General features: G+C 50.8%; 1 protein-coding gene across 2 annotated transcripts in view; it reads left to right on the top strand.

Annotated features, from left to right (window-relative positions):
• Positions 1-26,141, top strand: part of ESRRB (estrogen related receptor beta) — a 164,939-nt gene that overhangs the window by 45,328 nt on the left and 93,470 nt on the right. Inside the window, exon 1 of one of the 2 annotated variants that reach the window (XM_032344857.1) lies at positions 15,501-15,858. The exons of the other annotated variant lie outside the window; for it this stretch is intronic. Within the exon in view, the coding sequence (XP_032200748.1) occupies positions 15,809-15,858 (50 nt within the window). The 5' untranslated portion in view covers positions 15,501-15,808. Of the gene's footprint in view, positions 1-15,500; positions 15,859-26,141 lie in introns of those variants that run through there. 2 annotated transcript variants of the gene reach the window in all.

Raw genomic sequence — 26,141 nt, 5'->3', positions numbered from 1 at the left:
TTCCCAGGTGATACCTGTACTACTTGGTCTGCGGAACCCACTTTGGGAACCAATGCTCCGAAATAACCCCCTAGAATTCCATGCACGATGGTAGAGTAGGACCATTGCTGATGACCCAGCGAGGCACAGTCTTCCTTCTGCTAAACCCAAACAGGTGCTAGGTCTTGATCATAATAATTCCATCAGCCAAGAGGATGTCAGTGCCCTTGATCGTCTGACACTCTGCTCTGGGTGGCATAGATTGATTGAGCCCCCTTGTGATATCTTCCAAACATGCCTCCTCAGGCTGGTACTGGGGTTGCCGGGTGTGAACGGCACAGAGAGGCAAGGGGGAACGTCCAAAGTAAAACTCTGGCATTGAACCTTTAGAACACAAGCGAGTGCTTTTTTCAGGGTTGGCGTTTATTGAGCAACGACTCTGGTCCACGCGCCCGAGGGAGAGTTTGATACACCTTGTCAAGTTCATTCTCAGGACCAACCCCCGAGGGTCAGTATGATCATTATCACCTCCATGGCCCAGAGACTCAGAGAGCTGAGTAGCTCCTACCTGGAGGAGTCAGGATGGAAGGTGGGAGCCTGAGCCTGGGGCCCAGCCCAGACAGAGCCAATGGATGCTCAGTCATCCCCTCCTGGCGATGCACCTGTGGGAGCAGCCAGGGGAGAAGGGAGGCCAGGGCTGTCTGCAGACAGAGGAGTGAAAGGATGGCTTTCCGGGAAGAGGCGGTGAGGAGGTAGGCGAGGGGGAAGGTAGGCATGCGGAGGGAGGAGGAGGAAGCAGGGTATGGGGAAGAGATCCTGGAAGCAAAGGTAGCAGGGGCTGCGTTTGCCAAGCCCCAGAGATGGCAAGATGTGGGTCCTACAGCCACAGCCGCAGGAGCCCCAAAGGCTGTCGGTCTGCAGGTCCTCAGCTGTGACCAGCTTCGGGGCCATCCGAACTCCACTACTCCTTGTTTTCTGATTTTCTACAAGCCACAGAATAGAAAAAGAAAAACAAAGAGGCAAAAGATGCCCCTCTGGTGGCCCCAGGGCAAGGGGGGGGGCAGGCAGCGCTATTTTTTAGCCACCCGAGGGTGGTGCTGCCCTGGCTTGGGGCCTCTGGGTGGGAAAACCCATTGCAGAGGTGGCTCTTGCTCCCTTCCCTGGGGGAGCATAGCAGGTAGAGAGGGCTCTGCCGGCAGCTTGCAGCCCTGTTGCACTGCCCTGTTGATGTGCTCTGTGTTTGGGCGGCAATCCTGTCCCGGACACACATCGCAAATCTTGTGTACCTTGGCAGGGCTCCCCCTTCCCAGTACACGCTTGCTCTGTGCTCCTGCTCCTTCTCCAGGACTCCAAGATGCAGTGGGTTTTGCAGCAGACCCTCACCTGCTGGGTTGCAGACAGAGGAACTGGAAGGATAAAGAGGGAGAGTAGAGTGGCTCTGCCTGGAGGAGCCTGGAAGCTCTGAAGAGTCTGGATGGAGGGCAAGAGGGAGTCCCGGGCAGGTGTGCAATGCTTGAACACAGAGCGGCCCCGCTTCTTGGAGAGACTGGCCCAGAGCACGTCCCAGGCACCAACCCATGGGATTAACAACTCTTCCTTTCCTGTGGGCAGAGATGGCAATCGGGTGGGGCTGGGGGTCTTCCTTTGTTTTGAGCCTATATTTCTGTATTGGAGGGACCTGACCAAGCCTACTGCTTTGCAGGCTGCCTTATCATGGGGCTTTCCTGTGCTGAGTTTAACAAGTACGGAGTATAACTGATCTGATTGATTATAAAGATGTGCTACTGCTCTGCCCCACTGAGACCAGGCACCTGCCTACCTTTGGGGGCTGTTCCATCTCCAACTCCAAGGATTTGCTCTTGATCTTCACTATCTTTTAATTCCACAAACCCTGCACTAAGAAGGGACCCAGGAGTGTCACCCAGAGGGTCATCCAGAGGGTGGATTGACTTTATTTATTTCCCCCTTGTTGGATGGAAGGTACTCTTCTGCCTCTGGCCGTGAGCTAACAAGATCCATGAGACAATATCCAGCAAGGGGTTTGAAATGACAAGGCAACTTAATACACATAGAGCTTCTGCCTGTCTGGAGAAGCTGCCACCTGGCTCCTCGGGCAGACCTCGGACAGGGAGCTCTCTCACCCTGGTGGTCACAGAATCATGAAAGGACACATTTGAGAAGCCAACCCCGTGTTTTCATCACATTGTACCGTCCTACATCAGAGATGGTCCCAACACATCCCAGATGACTTGGCTGCCCAGGGGCCTGACAGGTGGGCTCAGGGCTCATATGCCCCCCGCCTGAGATGCTGTCTGATGCCATTCAACATAGCTGCACTGAAAAGTCCTCAGAGGTGGGAGACTGGGGGGTAGACGGGACTTCAAACTGTTTAGCTTCCTCTCCCACACAGCAGCGAGATGACATGAGCTCAGCTGTGGGAGATTGATTAACCCTTGTCTCTCCATTACCTCCAAAAGGTTCTTTGGGGGAAGAAATGGCCAGTGTTTGGACTTTTACACATTGATGACTCTAACGCTGAGATTAAGAAATGGGAGTGATATGCACACTTCTGAGGGTGGTCTGGGCAACACTTGTTGTGATTAACAGGAGTGAGAAGGAGAAGGAAGGGTTTCCAAGGAGGCAGGGAGCCTGGGGCTGAGGAATGGTGATTCTTTAACCTGGCTAAAGGACTGAGATCTCATGGAGCTATTAGGTCAGCCCAAGATTCCATGTTTGAATCAGAACAAAGATTCAAAGCACACCCAAGGGCATCACTAATGGGTGGTCCTGATGGTGTGGGCTTGATCGTAATCACGGAGCTCCCCAGGCATTCAGCACCTGGGTCATGAGGGTGGGGAGCTGACCTGTGAGGTGGACAGAGGGTTGCTGGACAGTTATCCCCAAGAAGGTGCTGCTCCCCATCCTCGCAGATCTGAAGATAAGACAGGACAGAGAGGGAGCAGGCTGTCACAGTGTACAAAGTCAGCCACCGGCTAGTGCCTCAGTTGTACCCCCCAGGGGGGCTGAGCAGAATGTAGATGATGGATATGTTCTAGAGAAGACTGCAGTGGGAGGCAGCCTTCCCCTTCCCAGAGCTGAGCTCAGGACCTCCCTTGACAAAAGATGGAGTGGGACCAGAGTCTGCTGACCAAATAACACGTGCCAGGACCACGCACAGTACTGTAGACACACGATCCTGCAACAGACCATTGTAGAGATTTCCAGAAACCTGGGCAGGGAGGAAACATGTCCCAGAGTCAAGGCTAATGACAGGCAGAGTGAGGACTCGAGCTCATCTGCTCGTCCTTATCTGCCCGTGCCTCTCAGCTGCGTCCCCCAGGGACTTGTGACAGGACACATTTACCTGGAGACACTCTCCCATCAGCACACAGAGTGTTCCTTGTAATTCACAAAGTGTTAGTTTGTGTCTGGAGTCACCCCTTATGCTCCCACTCAAGAAAGCACGTCCTGTTGCCAAGTGAATGAAAGTGACATCAATACTATTTAATACCATTAAGTACACCATGAGAAAAGTACTTAACCAATGTTAATATGCCCAGTAACCGTCTCCGTACTTGATAGCAAATCCACTTGTGGACTTCCCGGTGCTGAGAACCCCAAGCTGCCTGCCTCCGTGGGGTGATGAGTTGGGTCCTTGCTCACAGCGGTGCCGCAAGGCCAGCCGCCTAAATGGGGTTGGCCTCATTCTGAATCGGGAAGGACATGGATACAAAAAGCAGGTGTGTTTGGGCAGGCTGCTAGGTTTTAACCATGGCTTCTACCAACATGGCCCCAGGGACTCCAAATAGGGGTTGCCCAGACAACCCTCAGAAGTGTGCGGATTCTTCCCATTTCTTAATCTTGGAGTTGATTGTGTTGATGCTGTTGAGAGAACCCTGATTTTAGAGATATCCTTTTGATTTTCAAAGTGCGCCCCAGGGAGAACAAGGGATTCTATGGAAGTGGCTTGTGGATTTCCTGCTGGGGGTGGGGGGAGGACCCACTTCCCTAAACCAGAAAAGCTCCTCTTTTGCTGTTTCATATAACAAAGTCCTGGGTATAGTTCCATCTGAAGAAAGACTCTATGGGGCTCTTTTTGTAAAGCTTGGAAACCATTGCTTTAAAATGATGCTTTTGGGGGCTTCTGGGTGGCTCAGTCAGTTAAGCGTCTGTCTTCTGCTCAGATCATGATCCCGGGGTCCTGGGATCGAGCCCCACATCGGGCTCCCTGCTCCTTAGTGAGTCTGCCTCTCTCTCTGCCTCTGTGCTCTCTCGTACTCTCTCTGTCACTCCCTCTCCAGTAAATAAATAAAATCTTAAGAAAAATAAAAATTAAAAAAAGAAATGATGCTTCTGTGATTCCCATAGGTAAAAAGTGTGCTTGCTTGCGGATGAGTCTGTCTGAGGGACCAGCCCCGGTTGGCTGTCACTGAGGAGCTGTTAAGGAACAAAGTCTCTGGAAAAACCCACCCTCTGGATTTTCCTTTGATGCTGGGGCAGGACATGAGGCTCCTTGGCGGAATGGCTGGGTTAGTTAGGATCCTAGGAATGAAAGGAGACGCGCATTGTTGATGTTGGAAGAAACAGGGAAACAAAACCAACTATTTGATCTGGCCAAGACCTTTCAAACCACAAGGAGGGGGAGGGGACGGAATAGGAGGAACACGAGGAAACCAGATCTCCTGAATTTTGTAGGGAGCTTATTGGGCCTCTAGAGGCGACCCTCGGATTTCTTGGGCGTGTCTGCAGTAATCACTGAAGCGCGTCCAGCTGGTTTCAAAATTGCTGCCCATTTGAACCCTCTCCAGCCGAGCAAATTGGCCCTAATGAGGAAATTTTGCTTGGCAGAAGATTGTCTTCCTTCTCGCCACGTCCTCCCTCTTCCGGCTGCCCTTCACCGTCTCCGAGTCATAGAAAGTTAAAATCTACCCTTTGGCATCATTCATAAAATCAGTCGGTTTCCTCCCCAACGTTACACCGCTTCTCACGTTTTCTCCCTCCAGGACTGAGAACGCAGTCATTCTGATTTGAAAGAACTTCTCCAGGTCTTGGCTAAATACACGAACATGGGGATAGGTTGGCCCATACTGATGTCCCAGAGGCTACGATCCTAAAGAACTTCTCCAGATCTTGGCTAAATACACGAACATGGGGATAGGTTGGCCCATACTGATGTCCCAGAGGCTACGATCCTAAAGTCCTCTTACAGATCCGTGGATTAGGCCTAAGCACCCATCTTCCCAGTTAGCCATGGCACTTGGGTTCTCAGGCTAGCCCACGAAAGCCTCTTCTTCTGTCATAGGACACGGCATTGGCATGGACTCCACTAAGGTGACATGGGTTAGACAGAGCAAAGGTTTTGGGGTGAGCCAGCATTGGGTTCTAGTCTTGGATTGTCTTCTGGCCGTTCGCACTTAACCCTGGAAGCTTCAGTTTTCTCTTCAGTAGATAAAAGGAGAGGGCTGACACACACCGCGGGTGTCAGGGGGGCCTGATGACCCAAAGTGAAGGCCAAGTGGCAGGGTAGGTAGGGCCCAGTGTCCAGCACGGAGTGGGTGCTCAGTAAGTGTCCGTCCCCTCCGCCCTCTCCACCCTGGTCACTGAGTCTGAAGACCCATGCTAGAGTTGGCGTTCTCCCAAGAACCAGGAAAAAGAGGGAGAAAATGAAAATGTTAGCATACTAGTGATGGACCCAACCGGAGGATGGGGGAATAGTGAATAAGAAATAGAGTCTTCATGGCTGGGATTTGGTAAAAGGTAGAATTCTTCAGCCGGAGGGGAGTGGAGAAGATGCTTGAGGGGATTTGGGGGCTCAGGGCTGGTTGTCAGTGATCTGTTTGGAGATGAGTTCCCCTAAAACTGTCTTAAGGAAATGTGCGCATTCACCTTGTCTCTTTCTCAGGACAGCTAGCCCAACTGGGGACACTGAGACAAGGAACAACCAGGCGAAAGGAGGGATGTTGGGTAGACCTTGAATGCGTGACACCTGGTGACTCAGCATAATCACAGAATAACCCATAGCACTATTTTCCCAATGTGTGGGTTAATTTAAAAGCAAACCGTAACACTACAGAACAAAGAATAAAGGTCTGCCTTAAAAATATGGTAGGAACCCAGGGAAACTTTTCACGTAGGGACTGTTATTGAACTAACAAATATTACAGCTCCTAGTTCTGCCCTAACACTGCTTTAACTTTTAAATGCAAATGAAAACTCCAGGTGGTCACATAGAAGAATGGGACCAAAGCACCTCAGGGGCCTTCTCTGTCTTTAGAATCTCTGTGTGTCAATGCTCCTGAGGGGCGCCTGGCTGGCTCAGTCCGTTAAGGGGTTAAGTGGCTGCCTTGGGCTCAGGCTCAGGTCAGGATCCCAGGGTCCTGGGCTTGAGCTTTGCATAGAATCGGGCTCCCTGTTCTGGGGGAAGCCTGTTTCCCCCCTCTCCCTCTGCCACTCACCCCTGCTTATGCACGTGTGCTCTCTCCCTCTCTGCCCCTCTGTGTCAAATAAATAAATAAAACTTTTTAAAATAGAAAAATAAAAATAAATCCACCCATTAAACACAGGATCTATATAGACCACAGGCACTCAGACACACTGCCCCTTACGTGAGCCGGAACAATTCTGAGCCACTAGGAATCTACTCTTGAGAACGACCCACCCCGACCCCCACCGCTATGTATAACTAAGTTAGTGTGGGGGGGTGGCTGACTTTGGAAATTCCGCTTGGAATGCGATTTGTATTAAAGAATAGGTAAAGAAAACATACTAATTAGGAATTTACCTGTGTTATGAAAATTCAACAACAATCACAACTCAGAACAATAAGAAATTTTCTTGGGGAGAAGTATCTTTTTTCTTTTTAATTAATTAATTTATTTGCCAGACAGAGATCATAAGTAGGCAGAGAGGCAGAAGGGGAAGCAGGCTCCCTGCCCAGCAGAAAGCCCGATGTGGGGGAGGGGCTCCATCCCAGCCCGATGTGGGGCTGGATCCCAGGACCCTGAGACCATGACCCGAACCAAAGGCAGAGGCTTTAACCCACTGAGCCACCCAGGCGCCCCCTGGGGAGAGTATCTTATCACTGACATTATTTTGACTTGTTGGAGTAAGGTGATGAACAAAGGAGCTTTTTGTCGGCTTTAGTGTTGTTTTTACGACTGTACAGATGATGACCTCTTATTGTTTGCCTCCAAGGTGGGCTGTTGCCACTGTCTGGCCTGGCACAGGTGTACCAGCAGGCGTGGCAGACACTTACTGGGTTGCTGCCTCCACCACCATTCCTGCTTCCTCTTCTAACAGAAGTGGGTTCGTTTGTCATTGAATATGAATGTTCTCGGGGAAAGGGACCCTTCCCTCAGCTTCTGGGAGTAAGTGTATTTGAAACCAATCATGGTTATCCATTTCTCCTCTGACAGGGATTGGTTTGGGGTGAGGATATGACTGGATTCTGGCCAAGAAGATGAGAGATAAGCCTGTAGGGGTCTAGGGATGGGGAACTCTTAGGAGAGATCTGCCTCTGGACTAAAATCAAATCAAAACCAACAAATGAAAAACAATTGAATGACATAAAGATTTTTAAAAAAGAAAAAAAAAAGGACCTAAAGATCAACATTTTCCCCAACATAAGCACACCTATGCACACACTCCCTTCCTGGATTTGGACACAGCTAGGTGAGAAAGGGATACCGATGCCCCAGAGCCATTCTTCAACCACAAGGGAACAAGGTAGAATATGCTAAAGATGGCCGGCCAACAAGGTGAAACCATGGGCCCCTGGAATTCTGCTGGGCGAGGAGGTCATAGACCCCCTCCGCCTGAAGCCACTCAACTCTCCCCATGGCTGAAGCCAACAGCTGAAGTCAGGGGTGTGCATGAGGGGAGACGGTGGTCACGCGAGGAAGTAGCTGAGCTCAGCATGAAGGAAACCAGGGAAGGGAGGGAGCCATATGTACCTGGCCTCCCACGTCTGGCCTGGCGTCTGGACGTATGGAGGAAGGAGAGGGGAATGGGGAAGGGGGGAGTGTTGGTTAGCTCCAAATGACACCATTGATCTGAAACTTTTGGCAACTGAATCAAAACCATAGGGTCTGAGTGGATGGTGAGAGGGCGGGTGGGCAGGGCAGAGTCCACTGGGCCTTTGTAAACTGGAGAGTCTGTAAGTGGGGTGGGGACGAGCCACAGTTACCCACCCAATCGTTGTACTCGAGCTCCCTCTCCTCCAACCAAGGAAAGGGGTAGTGGATACTAAGATCATTTAAATTGAGAGAAAGTCGGTGGCCGGTGGCCCTAGACTGCCCCCCCCCATTTGCTGACTGTCTTTATCTTAGCCCCAGACCCCTGGAAAACAGAGCCTGAGGCAAGCATTAAAATGCTGACACCTTCACCTGGTGGAAGCCCAGGGATGATAGAAGGGGGACCTGAGTGGGGACAAATGCCAAGCAGTGTGTCACGAGGTGCTGCTTCCCTGCCTGCCGTTTCCTACCCGGCCTCCAGGAGTCTGAGCAGATTGCTTGGCACATGTGTGTCTTTTCTGGAAGGTCTATACAAAGAAATGATCGTAAAACAGTGCCCAGAGGGCAGAAGAAGGGAGGAATTCAGAGAGCGCCCCTGCTATACTTCTGGGGTGCATTATGTGACCCCTTAGTGAGCTAGGTCTTAGGCACTGGAAGTGGGGGTGTGGCCTGAGTGGGTTACTGACCAAGAGAGAGAAAGGGAGGTGGTCAGAAGGAATGGAGACAGCCCTACAGAGAGAGAGTGTGAGAGCGAGAGAGAGACACGGTATTTGGACCCAAGGCCTTGTCCTACACACAGAGACAGCCCATCCCTCCTCATCCTGTGGTTGTCCCTCTCCTTGTGGGGCTCAGCTACCTGCAGGAGTCTTCCACACCTTCTCTAGCCCTCTTCATATCACCTTTCCAGTCTGCCTTCGAAGCAAGTCCCTCAGGGCTGGGCATAAAATTCCATCTGTGCTTTTAGTAAGGGAGAGTAAAGAGGAATTATTGCTGCTCCTTGCTCGGCTGGGTTTTGTAGAATTACCCCAAAGCAGTGTTTGTCATGCCATTGAGCTGGAGGCCCATGCTTAATGTGCTATCTGTTCTGACCCCAGATGTCTCTCTGCATCGCTGCCCTCCCGCCAGCTCTCCTACGGGCCGGCTCACTCTAGGGTCACTGCTGACAAGTGTGTTACTGGTGTTTACCCATATTAAATCTTGTATCGTTGACTGCCTTTTGCCCACCCCTGTAAACTCTGTCTGGTTCTTCTGCTGTTTCCCTTCTTGCCTTGTCTTGTCCTTCTTGGGGAGGCAAAGCCTCCTAAGTCAGGGGCTCTACCGAAACTTCGCATTCCCAACTGTTATGAAAAATAAAGACGTCAGATCTGGTTCTGCTACAAAGCGTGAACCTTCATCTGGAATCGGTACTGACCCGTTCATAATTACGCTGTTCAGAGCTGCGGGGAGTTCACCAATGGGACTGGTTTCATTACAATATACATTTGTGAAGGTAGTGGTCGGGCAGCACTTTTCTCTTATAAGAACACAGATAAAAGCTATCATCTCAATCATGCTTTATAGAGAGAGAGCACTTTACAGTTTATAAACCATGTACATTTGATTTTTTTATCAAACCTAAAAGCATTTGCTGTTTTTCCCCCTCTCCATAGAGCATTTTATTAGAGCAAAAATAAAATGCATTTTATTCTGGAAAAAAATAATGAAATCAGAAGCTCCACCTTAATTGAGCCATTAGGAAATGAAAACACATTTGAATGTTCCCAGTTTTGAATTTGGTGTCGTTAATGCCCGAGACAAGCTTAGCCAACATGTTTCTTTGTTCCCACTTAATAATAACCCTTGACGTGTGTGTGGTGCTTTTGGACTAATTTTCCGAAAGTTTCGTGTGTCTTAGGATTTCTCTAAGATAATTATTCTTGAGACTAGAGATGTACACGGAAGCATAATTCGTGGGTTGCAAAGCAAACTGTTCATTCTTTCTGTGGCCTGCGTTGACCAGGAGGTTTTTGCAGTTAAAACTATCAACAACCACAGAAGGTGTCCTTTTCCCAGGGAGGAGACCCTAGACACAAACTGTGTGTCTTACTATTCGAAACCAACTCTGTTTTATACTTACATTGATGCAAAAGTCACAAGAAATTGGATGATAAATTAATGTGTGATGCAGACACAGAAAATAAGGTCAAAGTTCTTTGTTACAAGGAAAAAAAAAACCCACATGTACTGTAATGGAAAATATTTAATTAGATCATTCACTCAGTCAATAGCTAGTTGTTCAATGCCTCTTAGGTCCCAGGTACTATCAAACCGTGTTCTCCATGCCCCCCTGCCCCTCCTCCTCCTCTTCTTCTTCCTCCTCCTCCTTCATTTCCCCCCCCCCAGAAATTTGGCAGAGGACAAAGCTATCACATTCCTGATGTGTTCTTATGCTCCTGGCGATCAGGAGGGAAAAAGATCTTAGTTTCTTTGGAGACACCTATCTCCCCTTTCTCATCTCCCCAACTTGCCTGCTTGCTGCAGTCGCCATCTTGCACGGGACCGCAGGAAGCAGGAATCTTTTTGGCAGGCAGAGAACTTTAATATAGTATTCAGCTCTGTTGGTGAGAATGGGATCTTGAGGCTCAAGGGAAAAAAAAAAAATGAATACAGGAGCTTTGAAATATCTGGAAGCTATTCCAAGACCCGCAGTAGGGATTTCTGATCATGCAATGGATGGCGGTGGTGGGAGGAGACCCAAGCATTTATTCACCCAAGACATCTCCTTCGTACTTCATCTTCGGTGTCATGGCGGCAATGCTAATGTACACGAGCCTTCTTGCCCCAATAATGGGCCATTACAGCTTCAGGAAAAGCCATCATGTTTCCGCAGCATTTATCTGTCAGCAGGAGACTATTATGGGAGCACAAACTCACATTGTATTAGCGTTATCAGTTAATTATGATCCTTGGGACATACGCCAGCCAATGGGCCGACAGTCTGCTGACCACCACTCAGGAATATAACCCCACACCCCAAATTCAAGCATGTGAGAAGAGAGGGGGCCCAAAGCCACCCAAAGAGGGGTGCGGCTGGGGACATTTTCCCTGGCCGGGAGTCCATGGAGCCCTGGCTTGACCAACACTGTCCGCAGAGACGCACGGGTTAGGCTCACGGTCTAGGCCAGGCCCACCTTTGTCATCGTGGACGGTCAATGGATACGTTTCCTGGACCCGCCTCCCCCGGCCCTTACTCTGGGGCGGATCAGACACAGGCTTGGACTGTGATTCAGACGGTTCCACGGAGACGTCTTCTTCCCGTGCCGGTGGTAAGAAGTGGCTACACACTTGTGTGTTTCCCGAGGCATCATCTCGCCTGGAAACGTGGGTTCAGGGAACGTGAGGGTGAGCGACAGGGGCGGCATCCCCCAACAAACAGTGTCCCTCTCCAAAAATTCTTGTTGGTTCTTATCTTTTAGTGATGAAGCCATCAGGTCCTCTGCTCCCCCTGGGGCCCACACTGAGCTCCCCAGCTCCTGCTGAGTGACCCTGCCAAAAAGAGGGGGAAAGCCGCTGCTTGTGGGCCCAGAGGAGCACAGGACAGAGAGGGGATTCAAGACTCCGAGAGACAAGATATGCTGCTTGCTGCTTTCCGTGTGTGTAGAAATGACGGGTGTCCGGGGAGGCTGCTGCAAGACAGGGAAGGTCCCCACCAAGCCTGGGTTCTGCTGAAGGTGGAGATTTTCACCAGGCCCATGGCCAGAAGTGCTGAGGGGGGGTCAGCTGCAGAGATCATGGCAAGGCCACTTGGCTGGGCCTTGAGGTCCGGGTGCAGGTACTGGGACAACCCATGTTATAAAGCCCTTAGCCAGACTGGGATGGGAAAGAGTGGCTAGTCCGTGTCAGTCCGTGTCTAGCTATCCACAACGCACTTGGTACTTTTTTGTAGCTGGAGAAACACAGGTTTGAGGAAGAGACCGCTCTGTTCCAGGCTGTGTCTGGGTGTGTTTTCCTCCTTCTCTGCCAGCTGGAGCATTTCTCATAGTGGGACAGCAGGTCAGGAAATGGGTGTCCACCAATCTGTGCCTCCTCTTTCTCCCAGGAAACCATGTGCGGAAGGGTGTGGACACAGCAGTCTGGTCCCCCCCCCCCCCAGGTGGAAGTGTGTGTAGAGAGTATTGCCGGTGGCGCTGTTCTGGTTTGGCTTCATGTTCTTTAGCAAAGAGTTTGAACTTGGGGGAAGAAAAAGGAGGGAAAGTGAAGAGACAGGTGCACAAAAGTTTAGGAGTTTAGGTGTTGAGTAAGTAGGCCCCGAAGATGGTGTGCTTTGCCCATGATTCACCGTGTGACCTTGTGTAGGTCACTTCTCCACACAGGGAAATTTGTAAGTTTCCTTATTTGTAAAGTCCAGTGATGGTTTTATATTATTCTCCAAGCCCCTCCCAGCTGTTAAGTTTCTGTAAATGTAATAACGATCCATTTAAAGGAGTTTGTTCACAAGAACAAAATGAGCTGCTGTCCCCTTACACCATCCACAAGGACTGCGTCTAATGCCTTTGTCCCAGTCCCCTTTGGCTGACGTGCCCATGTGGGGCTGCCAGTACTGGGACGCAAGACAGTGACGGGGTGGGTGGCATAGAGCTTGGGGCTGGGGAGTGGTGGGGAGGGGTACAAATAGCACCTGCTCTGGGTGAGCCCTGCAAGTGTTAGATAGGTTGAAGGAACCCAAGAGCTCTGCCCACTCATTCTACCTCCACACCCCACATCCCACCCCCACTGCCAACCCCTCCCCACCGCACCTTTGTGCTCTGGAAGAGAGAAAGCTGGGTCATGTCACATGGAGGCATCAGGAGCAGATCAGAGAGCCTTCTGCACTCCAGATGGCACTGCCACCTCTCAAGCTAGAGACTTGGGACCCATCCCTGGCATTGGGAAGGAGCCCCATCCTGTGAACTGGGTGAAAACAGAGCAGAGAACGACTGGTCCCATGAATAGTGTGGGGACCCCCTGCTCGGAGTTTGCCTGGAGAACCAGAGGAAAAGCTGACCCCTCCAGGTTTGGTCAGGTCATCAGGATCCCCTTGCTGGCCAGCCCCCTTCTCCCCTCCCGCAGGGTCTACAGGCTGTCCTACCAGGGAAGGAAAGAGAAAGAACTCTGCCCCAGGGCTGTCTGTGAGGAGGCTGGACAAGGAGGAGGAAGCAGGTCTCAAGGACCTCATTCCCTCCCTGGGGGGTAACTGGCTAGTCCCCAGAGAGCGCTGCTCAGTTCCCTTTCTCCTCCTACCTTGGACAGGTAGTGACTGTGTGGGAGCAGCCCCTAGCTTCTTAACCAAAAAAAGCTCTTCTTTTCCCTCATTTGCCCCCAGTGGCTTTGAATCCAATGCCCCAGGGCTGTGAAGCTGTCTTTCTTTTCTTATTCTATCAAGTGTGTTCCGTCTCCAGCTAAAATTGGTGCACCCACCCAGAGCAAGGAGCCACTGACCCCATACTGGGGTCAGTACTGGCCCCACGTACTCCCTTCTGGGGCTGCCAGCCTGTCCCTCAGCAGGCCCTATCACCCCACCCCAAATGGCCACGCTTCTATTCATTCAACAAAATATCTATCAAGTCAACTGCTCTGTATCAGGCACCATTAAGCACTGGGGATTCTCCTGGAAACAAAAACAGTCCCTACCCTTACAGGGCTTATAATCTAGTGTGTGTGTGTGCGGGGGGGGGGGGGGGATATTACTCATACTGATACATACATCATCATAGCCTGAATTGCAGAAGGTTCTGGTGCCTTCCAGAAGGCGGGGCGTTCTAGGCAGCAGGTACAAAGACTGAGGGCAGTATGGCATGAGCTGGGGAGGGTGCAGAGGGACACACTGGAGTCTGTCCTGTGAAGCCTTCCTTGGGGACCTGTTTCCCAACTGGGACAAGGGAACACTGGGTGTGCATTTTCCAAAGTGCTCCGGGGCTGCTGGACTTTTGGAGAAGGGATTTCAGGGGTCCCGGGACAGGATACAGAGAAACCAGTCACTGAGGTCTTGGCCTGGGGCGGGGGCGGGGGGGCGGGGCGGCGGTTGTGTAGAGGCCACGGTTAAGGAAAGAGTCTCCACACCCTGTTTCCACCTCTAATACAACCAAGTACCGACGTGATTAAAAAAAAAAAAAAAAAAAAAAATCCGGGGCTGCTGGGGGTTCTGCTGCCAGAGCAGACATCTTCATCCATCTCTCTGTGAGATGCCTGCCTGAGCCCCGAGCCCGGAGAATCCCGTGCGTTCCTCCACTTCTGCACACATGAAAAATCACAGCTCTGTTTCCCAGCCAGCACACGCTCACATTTATCCAAGTCAGGGATCATCTGTGGTCCTGCTGCCCGGTCCCCAGCCCCTCCTGGGGTTTCTCGCCAACCTCCCTGCTTTTATTCTTGAAGTGCTTGAATACTGCCTGCGGTTACACTCCATTTAGACCTTATTTTGATGATAAAATTATGTCTTCCCCCCCTACTGCTCATTGTCTTCTGTAGACTATAGGAGAGTAAGGTAGTGGTGTCTCCTGAGGGCTTCCCCCTCCCTTTTAAATAATTCTGTACCTATCCCCTCCCCACACTCATTGGAACCATCAAATTATTATCTCTGTGGCTGGCACATCTCAAAAGATGAAAAGCCCCAGAAGAAGGATTGGGGCATAACTTATAGCTTGTTTTGGTACAGCGGCAGCTCATAATATCCCGGTTCTTGGAGGGAGCAGCAGACAGGGACGCAGGTGTGCTCGTAGCTGGGGATTCAGGTGTGCATGCTTAAGTGTCTACCTGCGGGCCTCGAAGTTGGTTGTTTTAACCACAATTGTATTTTCCTAAGCAGACAGGGATTTATTTGCTCAGGTCTGTGTCCTCGGCACATTTCTTAGCGTTGCCAATGAAGGGCATCATTTTATCCATCTAGAGAGCATTTCATACACGCACACCCTGTATCCAGCTGTGGGAGGGCAGTTCAGAACCAGCTGGCCCAGGAGATGAGATGCGAAGGGAGTCTGCTTCTCTTCCGCTCTCCCTGGCTGTGCCTCACCTGCCCACAGGACCCTTTGCACTTTTGTGCCCCCGGCCCGGCTTGAGGCTGTGAATTTCTAAGTCCCAGGCCTCCGCTGGGTCTGAGAGTGGAGCATTGAGACTCATTTCAATTTGTAAAACAGACCCATTCTAAACGGCTGTGAGAGAGAGGTGAGTTTGCTGGGCCTGCTCGTTATAGGATAGGATGCCGGTGTGGGGGGGGGGCGGGGTGTATGTGTGTAAACAGCCCATCTGTCAACCCCCCAGTCCCACTAGCCAGTTGGGCCATTTTTTTTTTTTTTTTTTTTTTTTTTTCTTAATGGCGAGAGGACAGGCCTTCCGGCTCTACAGCTCGGTGCTCTTACTCCTCAGGAGGTGGGGACCTTGCCCGGGCGTCTGATTCCATTGAAGTCTCTCAGGCTCACCCCCCTCCCCCCACCCCAGCTCGATTCTGTCACTTTAAGTCCAGCCCCTGAGAGATAGCCAATAGGAGCCAAACCATACATCAGTCTCCCAGCCTTAAAGCTACAGTAGGGTTAGTGGGCTCCAAGTCTCTGGTGCCCGAGCCTCCTCCACGGCTCCCCATCCCCTCTGCCCGCTGGAGTGCGTGCCTGAGTGGGAGCGCTGGGCTGTGCGCGCACGGCTCTCTGCCTCCCTGTCGCCCCGCCACGGCGCTCGCTCCCACTCTGCCTTCTCCCGCTCCCTGTGCCCCTGCCCGGACTCGCACCTCGCCTGTGCCCTTCACTCGCTCTTCCGCGTGATTTCCCCGCCGCCTTTCTCTACCAACTGGGAATGCTAAAACGGGACTGATGGACGTGTCAGAACTCTGCATCCCGGACCCCCTCGGCTACCACAACCAGTAGGTGCTCTGTTTCTCGGTCGGTCGGTCGGTCGGTCGGTCTGTCTGCCCTTCTGCCTGTCCGGCTGTCTCTGTCCTGGGTGTCGCAGTTCTAGGGATTTTTGAAGTGGCAGGAACCCCGGGGGCGCTTGGGGGACGTCGGAGGGGGGAAAACTGCACACTTATGTGGGTTGCCTTCTGCGGGGGGGGGGGGTGTAAACCTTCCTCTAACTTTTCCCGCACCCCCTTTTACAAACCTCACTTTTAGGTAAGAACAGCGTCTTCTTGTTCACCTTTTCGCTCTGATCTTCCCCCGCGGCGAGAAAATATTTGAGTTTCTGTGGAATAGGGAGGAGCTAGCCCAGAACAGGTGCGGGAATGTCGCAAGGATGTTCTGTCCCGTCCGAGAAAGCCTCCCCGGGGGCCCTTTGACTTTAATATTTCTTTCCGTACTGGGGACCACAAACGATCCCGGCAAGGGGCCGGAATCGGACGTGCCGCGCGGGTTCGGAAACTGCAGGCGGCCAGAGCTGTCTCGCCCCGCGGTCCCGGCGGGGCGCCCCGAGGGCGCGCACGGAGCGCGGTGGACGCCGGGCGCCCCAGCGGTGCGGGCGACGCGGCCCCGGGCGCCCCGCATGCCCTGCGAGAGGAGCCCGCATCCCGCCTGGGGTGGGGACAGCCGGCCCGGTGCTGCGGCGGAGGCAAAGTTGGTTCGCGGCTTTGGAGGAGGCTGCGCGCGGCGGAACTGACGGGCGTGATTTCCGTGCCCCGGGGCACCTTCGCGCTCGCCCTGCCCGAACCTGGGGTTGTCTGAGCGGCGTGGGCGGCGGCGGGGCTGCGGGACCCGACTCCCAGGCACTGCGGGTCCGGGGGTTGGGCGGCGCGCCGGGCGCGCAGAGTGGGAAAGTGGAGAGCCGATCCCCCGAACAGCGTGTCCAGCTCCGGGTTCTCCGGGGTCCTGCTCCGGCCACCCGTGGTTTCCCTCCTCCAAGGGCCCTCCGCGCGCGTCGCCCCACTTGCTCCGTGACCTGCCCCGGTTTCCCCTCCGGCGCTCCGCGTCCCGCAGCGCTGGGGGCGGGTGTCCGGGTGTCTGCGTGCGGGCGCGCACAGAGTGGTCCCTCGAAGGCGTAAAAGAACAGTAGAATGGAAACTCTGGGTTCTCGCGGACCTGCTTAACTTCGTGCTCTTCTTCCTCCCTCTCTCTCTCTCTTTTTTTTCCCCCCTGAAGCAAACTAAACTACTAAAGTCAGTGCCGGCTCCACCATCCTTCATTTTTGTACCCCACCCCCCCAAGGAACCGCGACGTCCCTGAAATAAATACTCTGGTAACAGGAAGTGTGCTTAAACCCCTCCTCGCTGCACAGACGGCCTCCACCCCGGTGGACCACGCGTGAGAGAGGAGGCAACTTCACGGCAGCATCTCCTGGCGATGACCACACCGGCCCCGTCTCCACGCTGACCTTTTTGGGTCTAATTTTAGGATTTCCCCCAGCAGAGGGTCCTTTAGGTGCCGCCAGAGCGTAGGAAGAAGGAGATGAGTTGGGACGGATGATAAGGGGAGTCTCTAATTATAATGGCTTCAGATTGCCATCAGCCGGAAAAGTCTCTTTTCGTTCTCTTTAAAGGTTACACTGATCCCAGCTTGTGTGGCTGGTGGGGGTGGGGATGGGGGTCGTGCCCTAGGATGCTTCATCTTAAAGCGGAGTGGGAGTCGCCAAAGAAGGCTCGGGGTGGGTGAGTGGGGCTCTGAACAATGTTCGATGCTTGTGGGGCATCTCCTCACATAAAATTACCAAGTACGACAAATATTGGATATTTAAATTATTTAGGCTCCCTCTCTCCAGAGGTGACTTCTTTAGCTGAGCTGGAAATATCTGTGTATTTATCCCTGGCTCAAGTCACAGCCAATAAATATGAAAATTCATATGGGGGAAGTACATCCTTTTATTATGTTGGCCAGAAAAGCAAGGAGAGATGGAGGGTTTAGCGGCCGGATAATCCATCGAAGTGACGAGGTGACTTGAATCTGAGGAGAAATATGGGCAAAGAGGGAATGTCAGGGAAGCAGCGAAAGGGGAATGAGGGAGTCGAGATCCTGGGTGTCTGGGAAGAGTCTGAAGTGGAAATCATTTTTGGAGTAAGACTGACAGGGGTTTGGATTCTCTTGCTTCCCTGGTTTCTTTGCAAAGAATTCACTTCTCACTCCGCGGGACGCAGGAAAGGCCAGAAATATACCTGCCAACTCCACTGGGGAACTAAACATCCCTGTGAGATGCCATTTCTCAAAGCCCAGGCAGGACCTGCTGGGCAGAGGCAGCCCCTGGTGTTGGGGGAGCTGGTCCCGTGTAGAGTGTGGAGATGCACGCGTCCCTGGGGAGGGTTTGCTGCTGTGGTGCAGGGGCTCGGAATTTCCAAGGAGGAGCTGGTGGAGGTCAGAGGCTGGAGTGTGGGGGAGGCACCTTTCTGACCTACCCCCCCCCACCGCTCCCCCCAATCCCCTCCCCCCCCGGGGGGGGGGCTTCATGACTAGTAGCTTTAGAGCCATTGGTAGGAAAGTAAAAAATGGGCGACTGCATTCTTTGGCGTGTTGGAAGGACAGTAGGATGACTCCATCCATTACCCTTGGTGCTAATATTTCTCCGGGAAAGTATATGTGAGTGGGTTTGTGTGCTCTGTACACAGTTTCCACCCACCCTTACTTGAGCAAACCCGAGGGCACAGGGACCACAGTTCGGCCAGAAAGAACTCTCAAGCCCTCCTCTCACTTGCTAACATGCAGAGAGTATTTTTTAATGCTTTGGGTTATTCTCACTTTCCCAGGTGAGAAATTAACACACACACACACACACACACACCCCACACAGATACATCCTACCTTCATACCTTCCTCTCCATTTTCATTTTCCTGTAACCAATCCTGTAGGTGACTCCATTACCATTTCTAATCAATATTTTATGTACATATATAATCAGCCGGGGTAGGAGCCAGTGTGCTGGCCTGCTTGTGCCTGTGTACAAATGTGTCCCTGACCTGATAGGCCAGCGACCCTTAACCAAGGGGTGGGGTTGGAGGGGGGAGGGGGGACTGCCTCACCTACCCTCTGATGACCACTTTGCTGTTGTTAAAGAAACAAAGAACAAAGTGTCCTGAAGCTAAAATATGTGGGTTCACACGTAGGAAGAAATGCCACATGGTAATTCAGAATCAGTGACCCAGAGAAAAACAAAGGGGAAATTAATTTTTAATGGTACATTTAAAAATAAATCAGAATGAGGACATTAGTCTTGGTTTTCCAAGGGAGGGGCTCTAGGAAATAAACCTTTATGTGCCTGCCACCCTTCTGAAGGTGTGGGCTGCCGTGGTAGAGAATGGGGTGATGTGAGGCTGGACTTGGTCGGGCCCCAAGGCAGTGAGTGAGGAGGAAACAGGTCAGTGTGGAGGGCCCCAGTCCCAGGGAAGGCCCTTTCCAGCTCAGTGAGATCCTGACATCAACTGGAAATTTCCTCTTGGAGCTTATTATTTCCCCAACTCCATTTTAGAAACAATCCTCTATTTTACCAATAATTAGGAACTATGAAAAGACATTTCTTAAAAGAATCCATCTATCTATCTATGAAGAAACAACCTGGCCCACAAAACAGGAATCTTTTCATTCTATTGATGTGGAGTAATCAATAAATATTTCATTTAGTCTGAGAGAGAAGAGACAGAGAGGACTTTGGGGGAAAGTGCTGCCAGGGAGGTGGCCGTGATATTTTGTGGGCCCAACCCTGCTTTCTCAGGATGTGCCCAGCTCTCTCCTTCAGGGGGCCCTTGTAACTTTGTCCAACATGTTTGATTCGTGTTCCTGATAAGTGGATATTTGTCCAAAAAAATTTTTTTTTTAAAAAAAGGTCATCTAAACTCCTGGAAGAAGTTTGTCTCCTTCTTTGGTCTTCTGCAAAATGCCTTGCTTCTTTGGAGCGCTTGGCACCGGGGAGATCTGCGGGAGTCTAGCAGGCCAAGTGTGTGAGGGAGAGACAGGACGCCTGTGCGCTGGGGTGGGCCGTGGAGTTAGCAGCTGTGCGAACCAGCCGACTCGGGAGAGAGAATTCGGAAGAGAGTCAAGCAGTTACACAAGACACACAGGATGCTTCTGACGCAGTCCTGCAGTGCCCTTCTGTAGAACTTGCTTGCCCAGATGCGATGCCTGCCTGAAGTGGCTTCCTCAACATGACTGAGATTATTTGTGGTTTGAATTTAAGGAAAAGGAATAGCACGCTTTAGACCGTAATCTGCTCCTTCAAAGACATGTCCAACCCCGAACACCTGAACACCCACGCTGATGCCTTCCCACACTGACCAGCCATCGTCCTCGGTCGCTGTCTGTGTCCCACGCTACCGCCCCCCCCACCCCACCGCCCAAGTGAGATCCCTGAGAGCTCTTCTAGCTTGAGCAGGGGATCGGCGCAGGATCTGTCAGAACAACTCACAGCTCCGCGGGGAGCCGTCTGGGGGTCTGGTGGCTCTTGACTGAATGTTCCTGGGGGAGACCCCCACATGGCTTGAGTACTAACGCTCGGATGTCCTCTGCAGCCACTGTCATTCCTAGAGGGTGTGCGGGCCCATGAAGAGGTTTTGAGTAGAGAGGCAGCACACCGAGCCAGGAAGCCCTCAGGGGTGCAACTTGGGACTGGGCTGGGACCAGACAAATCTGAGCGTTCATCCTGCCTGTTTGCCCTTGAGGTCATTCACTGATTTCTAGGGATAGTCAAAGGTCTTTTTAGGTCGGCAAGTGCTGGTGACACGGGACTGAGCCTGGACTTTCCTGGGTCCCTGTGGCCCCATACCTCCTGGGAGCTGCCATGTTCATGGCCATTCCTCAGGGGAGGGACCCATTGGCTTCTGCTGGTCCTGATGTCCCCTGGTAGGGTGGGGGGATTACATCCTGGTGGCCCCACGGTTGGTGTGGGCTTGTCCCTGTGCAGGGAGGCTGTGGTGTTTATAATTGCAAATGTAATTAGCAGACCAGCTCTAGGGGACTGGGATGCTCAACTTCTCTGCACATCACGGTGACCCCTGTGATGGCTGGCCGGGCAGATTAACCCTCACCCAGCCAACCTGTCCCCTGCTTCTGGCGAGGCCACTGACCTTTCACTGATAGTAGCAGAGCATCTTGGGTAACTAGTGGCAGAGCCCGACCCCTTCCTTAGAGGGGATGTCAGGGCAGTGACTTGGAGAGGTCTGTAGTTGAGGGGTTATTTTCTCCCCAGGCCACTGGGCAAGTGATCCTTGCTTCTTGGGACAAGTGTGACCCTGTGTGGCAGGTTGTTCTGGAACATTGTCTCCCTACTTTCCTGGCCACGCTAGAAGAATATGCTCGGAACACTTTGGGTTCATGCTGGTCGGTGGCTCTGGGGGCCTTATGAGAGAAAGCTGGACTCCAGAGGGGACCCGTCATGACTCTCAGTGAGTACACCTGGAGCTCCACGAACAGCAGGGGAGTGAAGGCCGACTGGTTCTCCATTTCTGCTATGTATTCCACAGGACTGGGCAGCCACAGCCGGGCCCACTCAGGACATGCGGGGAGGCAGGCCATAGGGGAGGGCACGGGGTTTAGTTTGGCCCTGAGACCTCCAGCCAACCGTCTGACCAGAGACTGCAGAAAACCAGACAAGAAGGGAAACACGGAGCCACATGGACCTGTTCTGTTTTCTTTTCTTTTCTTTCCTTTTCCTTTTCCTTTTCTTTTTGGTGCCTGCCTATCCAAGGGGCTTCTCCGTACTGCTCAGGATTAGAATAGAAAGGATCCTAATAGCATCTTTATTTATAAGCAGTGGCTTACGGGAGTCCTAGGATTTTTCCTGTTGCTATTAATACCCCTCCAGTAGAAGATGTCTCTGAACCCCAAAATATCAAAGGTTACGTCCCTTCCTAGAGGAGCTCCCACTGTGTGTACATGTGGGAGAGTGTGTTATGGTGGAATTTCCTGGGAAGAGGTGAGGAACGGGGCAAGGGGCTCTGCCCTTGAAACGCAGCCCCTGCTGCCCGCCGTACCCCTTGCCTGGGCCGAGGTCAGGCTGTGGCCACATTCCAGCGGGGGCTGCCAAGGCTTGGGGTTTTTCCATGGAGAGAAAAGGAACGTCATAGGACCCAAGGGCTGCAGCTGGAGGGGTTCATTCTTTCTTCAGAGCGTCTCTTCAGTTATCGGGCCCCCGGTGGGATGGGCAGACTCTGGAGAGGGGGAGGAGGCCGTGCTCTCCTTCTCCGGAATAAGGGACTCCACAAGGAAGCATCTGGGCCGTTGTGTTCTAGGTTCCCAACTTCTTCTCTTCCTGCATGTAGCCACGGACAGTTTAGTCAAATGCTTTCCTAAATAGAGGGACATCATACTCGTTCATCAGCCCATGGGACTTCCGTATGGAATTGGACCAGGTGAAAAAAAGTCTTAAATTCAGAGTTATATGTGCTTGAGTTAAAATGAACCCCAAACAAAAGTTTTCCTAGAGGTTATAGAGCCATAACTTTTTAAATCTTCATTTTGCTCTGCTTTTGAACTCTACACATTTCAGTCCTAGAGGAGTTTCTTCCTCCTCCCCCTCTAAATCTCTCTCTTCTGTTCTTAGGACTTTAAAATATTCTATTCAATATTGTCATTCAGAGTCCCCGGGATTGAGCCTTTTCTGGGAATGGTTTTCTGGCTAATGTTATTTTATTTTCAATGTCATTTCAGCCAGAGGTCAAAAGGCAGTTAAACAAACTCCGACAAGGTTTTGTTTTTATCTTCTGGTTTCAAATGTGATCAATTTTCATTTAAAACTATATCAGGGTCCTCTCGTGCCAATGACGGCCGCTGTCCGCCGCACGCCTGGCTGTCGGTGTTTACTGAAACCCTCTGCATTTAAAATCGCCCGAACGTGGAGTGCCCAATTAGAGTCAAGCTTTTCTGCACTAAGTGTTATTTGAACTTGGCTCTTTTATTTAAGTTGCTTGAATTACCTTGAGTCCATAAATGATTTTTTGTTTTCCTTTTAATTTTTAACATTTTATTATATTTCTTTAGATTTACCTGTTGGGTATTTTCACCGGGTTTGTCATCCTAAAAAGGTACCTGGAAAAGGGGTTTTGAGCCTCACAGATCTTTTCACGTGCTCTTGGTTTCCGAAGGGCAAAGAACAAACACAGCATAACACTGTCGGGCAGGGCGGAGAATGCAAAAGCTAAAACGTTAGATGAGATCTGTTCGCACTATAACCTTTTCCTTTGTCTTTACTTATTTTTCCCTCTGTTTTCATTCCAGCTTGCTCTAGGTTGCCCTTGTCCTTTTACCCCTCCGTGATTGTATGCGTTTCTGAGGAAGGTGTGTAGGGTCTGTGCGTCTGTCTACCTGTGTGAGCGTGTGCACCCGTGCGTACGTGCACACAGGAGTGTGCGGGCACGGTCCTGCCGTTTTGAGGTGCTGAATGTGATTAGTCAGGGAAATCCCACAGCGGAATGCCTGGTGTCTACCCTGTTCTGATTCGGCCATCAGTGTCTTCGTCCACCGTCTGTCACCTGCTCCTGTGTTTTGGGGGAGACAGCAAGAAGGGTCAAAGACCTCCAGTTTACAGGAAGATACTGGGTTCATGGTGTCTGTTGCCTGAGGAACAAGGCGATGGGGACTGGAGCTATGGGTGAGGGTACCAGGAACCTCTAAACTTTATTCAAAACCATTTTTTTCTGTCTCTCGTATCATCTCACTGCCTAGCGAGTTTGGGATCTCAGTGGTGCAGAGTGAATGAGCTGGCGTGTGCTTTTGTTTTTGCCTCTGTAATCGATCAGCAGAAAACATTCCCTTTTGATGGTGCAACATCCCCTCAGCACACATGCAGAGCGCGGTATTTATCCCTTCCTTTTCCCTCACTCTTTGTCATCTGTCTCTTGGGTGTGTTGACATTGTCTACCTAAGCAGTCAAGCTAACAAGCTTTGCCAGAAAGAACACTGCTTTTACAGGAATAATAGCAATAATGCGAAGGTTGCAATAATTATGACAATGGTAATAACAGCTTGCAGCTTTTTCTTCCCCAAAAGTGCAAAGCAATTCCCATAACCAGTTTTCTCGTAGTAACTGGGTGAGGGTTGCTGTGTCTTGCCCTGGAACGTAAATGTTTTGCTGCAAACAAAAATATGCAAAGGCTTCAGGTTCACATGTCTACATTCATTCAAGAGCTAAAACTGCCTGGTTTCTGAAATATGAGCAGACGGGTAGAGGGGAAGACGGGGCCCCCCGGGAAATGCTGGGTGAGTTGCCTTTGAACTGGGAAGGGAGAAACATTTTCTTGTAAGGGAGCCCGTGTCAGGGCCGCGAGCTTCTGAGGTCCATGCCATGCTCTGCCTCCCGGTCCCCCCACCTTGCTCGGTTCTTCTGGCAGTGACCAAAGGAGAGGTTTTAGACCAAAGGCACACAGAGGACAAGGGGGGTTATGGCTTGGTGCATGTGAATAAATGGGGAAAGAAATGTGTGCAGAGAGGCAGAGTAACCTCACCACCCTTGATCGCCTTCCTGGCCATTCAGCTTCTCCGAGGCTGTCGTTCCCTGCTCCCGCGCACCTCGACCTGCCCTCTGGAGGCAGAGATTAGAGGGAGGACACCAGGGAGCTGACTTGCTGGATGCCTGTGACCCCTCCTGTGGCTCCTTGCGCTGCCTCCCAGACCCAGACCCGTTCCTCTGCACACTCTGTTCATCTGCGCATTACTTTTGAAATAGGCACTGCCTTTGTTATGTCCTCTCTTGTTCCTTTTTTTTTTTTTTTTGTATGTGTGTCTTGAAAATAGGAGGCAGCCTAATAGCCTAATAGCCTAATATAATAGGGAATGCCTAATAAACCAGGGTCCCACGGCTGGCTCCATTTTTTTTTTTTTAACTTTAATATTCTTACTCATGTTCTTACTCAATTTTTTTTTTTCTCCAAAAACAAAACCAAACAAACCCAAAGCTCTGGGCTTTGGATTATTAATTGATTATTAACTGATTTAACAAACAAAACATCCTACCCCCAAGGAATCCCAGCAAGAGTCTGGCTGTGCCACTCAGGTCAAGAGCTGCCTTTTCCCCTCAGTCGGTGAGAAACGTTATAGCTTCAATTCCCTTGTTGGACCCTGAGTAAAAAATTAATTCATGAATAATAAAAACCAATCAGTCTTGTTGAGTTTAAGAAGGATTAGGAGAAAGGGTGTTTTTTCTTACAGAGAACATTTGGAAACTGCGTGTCATTGTCACCGAATGTTCAGAGTCGCTTCAGTGTGCCTTTCTTCACAGCAAATGAGCTATTTATTATCCCGAGGTGTAGCACATCTCTCTCAGTTGTAAGGCCAACTTGCTGAAGACTATTATGGATTTCCCACCCACTTCTCCCCAACAATCCCATACCCCAACCCCTTGGTAATTCATTGAATTTAAGACAGTTTCCTGTGTAAGTGGCACATAACTAAATAGCAACAGACCTGGCATTGCATTATGAATAAGCCAGTTTGTTAATGCAATGGAGTCCTTCCTGGTTTCCCTCCCCTTCCTTTCCCTGGGAAGTAATTGACCAGAAATTTACATGCCTTTGCAAGAACTACAGAAATTAGACTTGTAGATACTCTTTTTAGTTTCCATTAATTGTATCTACCTCCCTGGGTTGTTGTGAAGATTAAACAGAGGTAATTCACAAGTGTTGGGATCATGGATGGGGGATGTACAGTAAATGTTCCATATTCCTGTTAATTTTTTGATGTCATCTTTCGGAAGTAACTTTTCATTCCTTTGACATAACCTCACAGTGATAGCCCTTCCTCAGCAGTGAGACTGGGGTGCTTGAACTGATTACTTTCTTTGATGCGATCAGTGTGGCTTGGGTTTCCATATGTAACACAAGGGGATTAGAGAAGGAATTATGATAGGGGACTGGGCTGATTAATAAGAAATAGTCTCTGAATGCATCTCTGTATCCTCTGACCTGTGGGTAGAGTTGCCCGATAAAATACAGGATGCAGAGTTAAATCTGGATTTTAGATAAACAACAAATAATTTTTTAGTGTTAAGTATGGCTCATGCAGTATTTGCTAAATCTGGCAACCCTACCCACGGGTGTTTTCTTTCAATCGGTTTGTTTTGTTTTTGTTTTGCTTTTGACAAAGCCCAGGAGAGCAATTATGTGTTAAGTTTTTTTCAAATTGTTTTTTAAATGACTGACTTTAACTTTTTGCCCATATTAAATTTTTAAGTTGGCCAAATCCTCAGAAGTTAGTGGGTACAAGTGATTTCATCATCTGGCTATATTGAGAGAGTTGTAATTAGGT

Source organism: Mustela erminea, chromosome 5 (assembly GCF_009829155.1).
Source record: "Mustela erminea isolate mMusErm1 chromosome 5, mMusErm1.Pri, whole genome shotgun sequence".
Lineage (NCBI taxonomy): Eukaryota > Metazoa > Chordata > Mammalia > Carnivora > Mustelidae > Mustela > Mustela erminea.
Note: the sequence above shows the minus strand (reverse complement) of the source record. Positions and strands in the feature narration are given on the sequence as shown.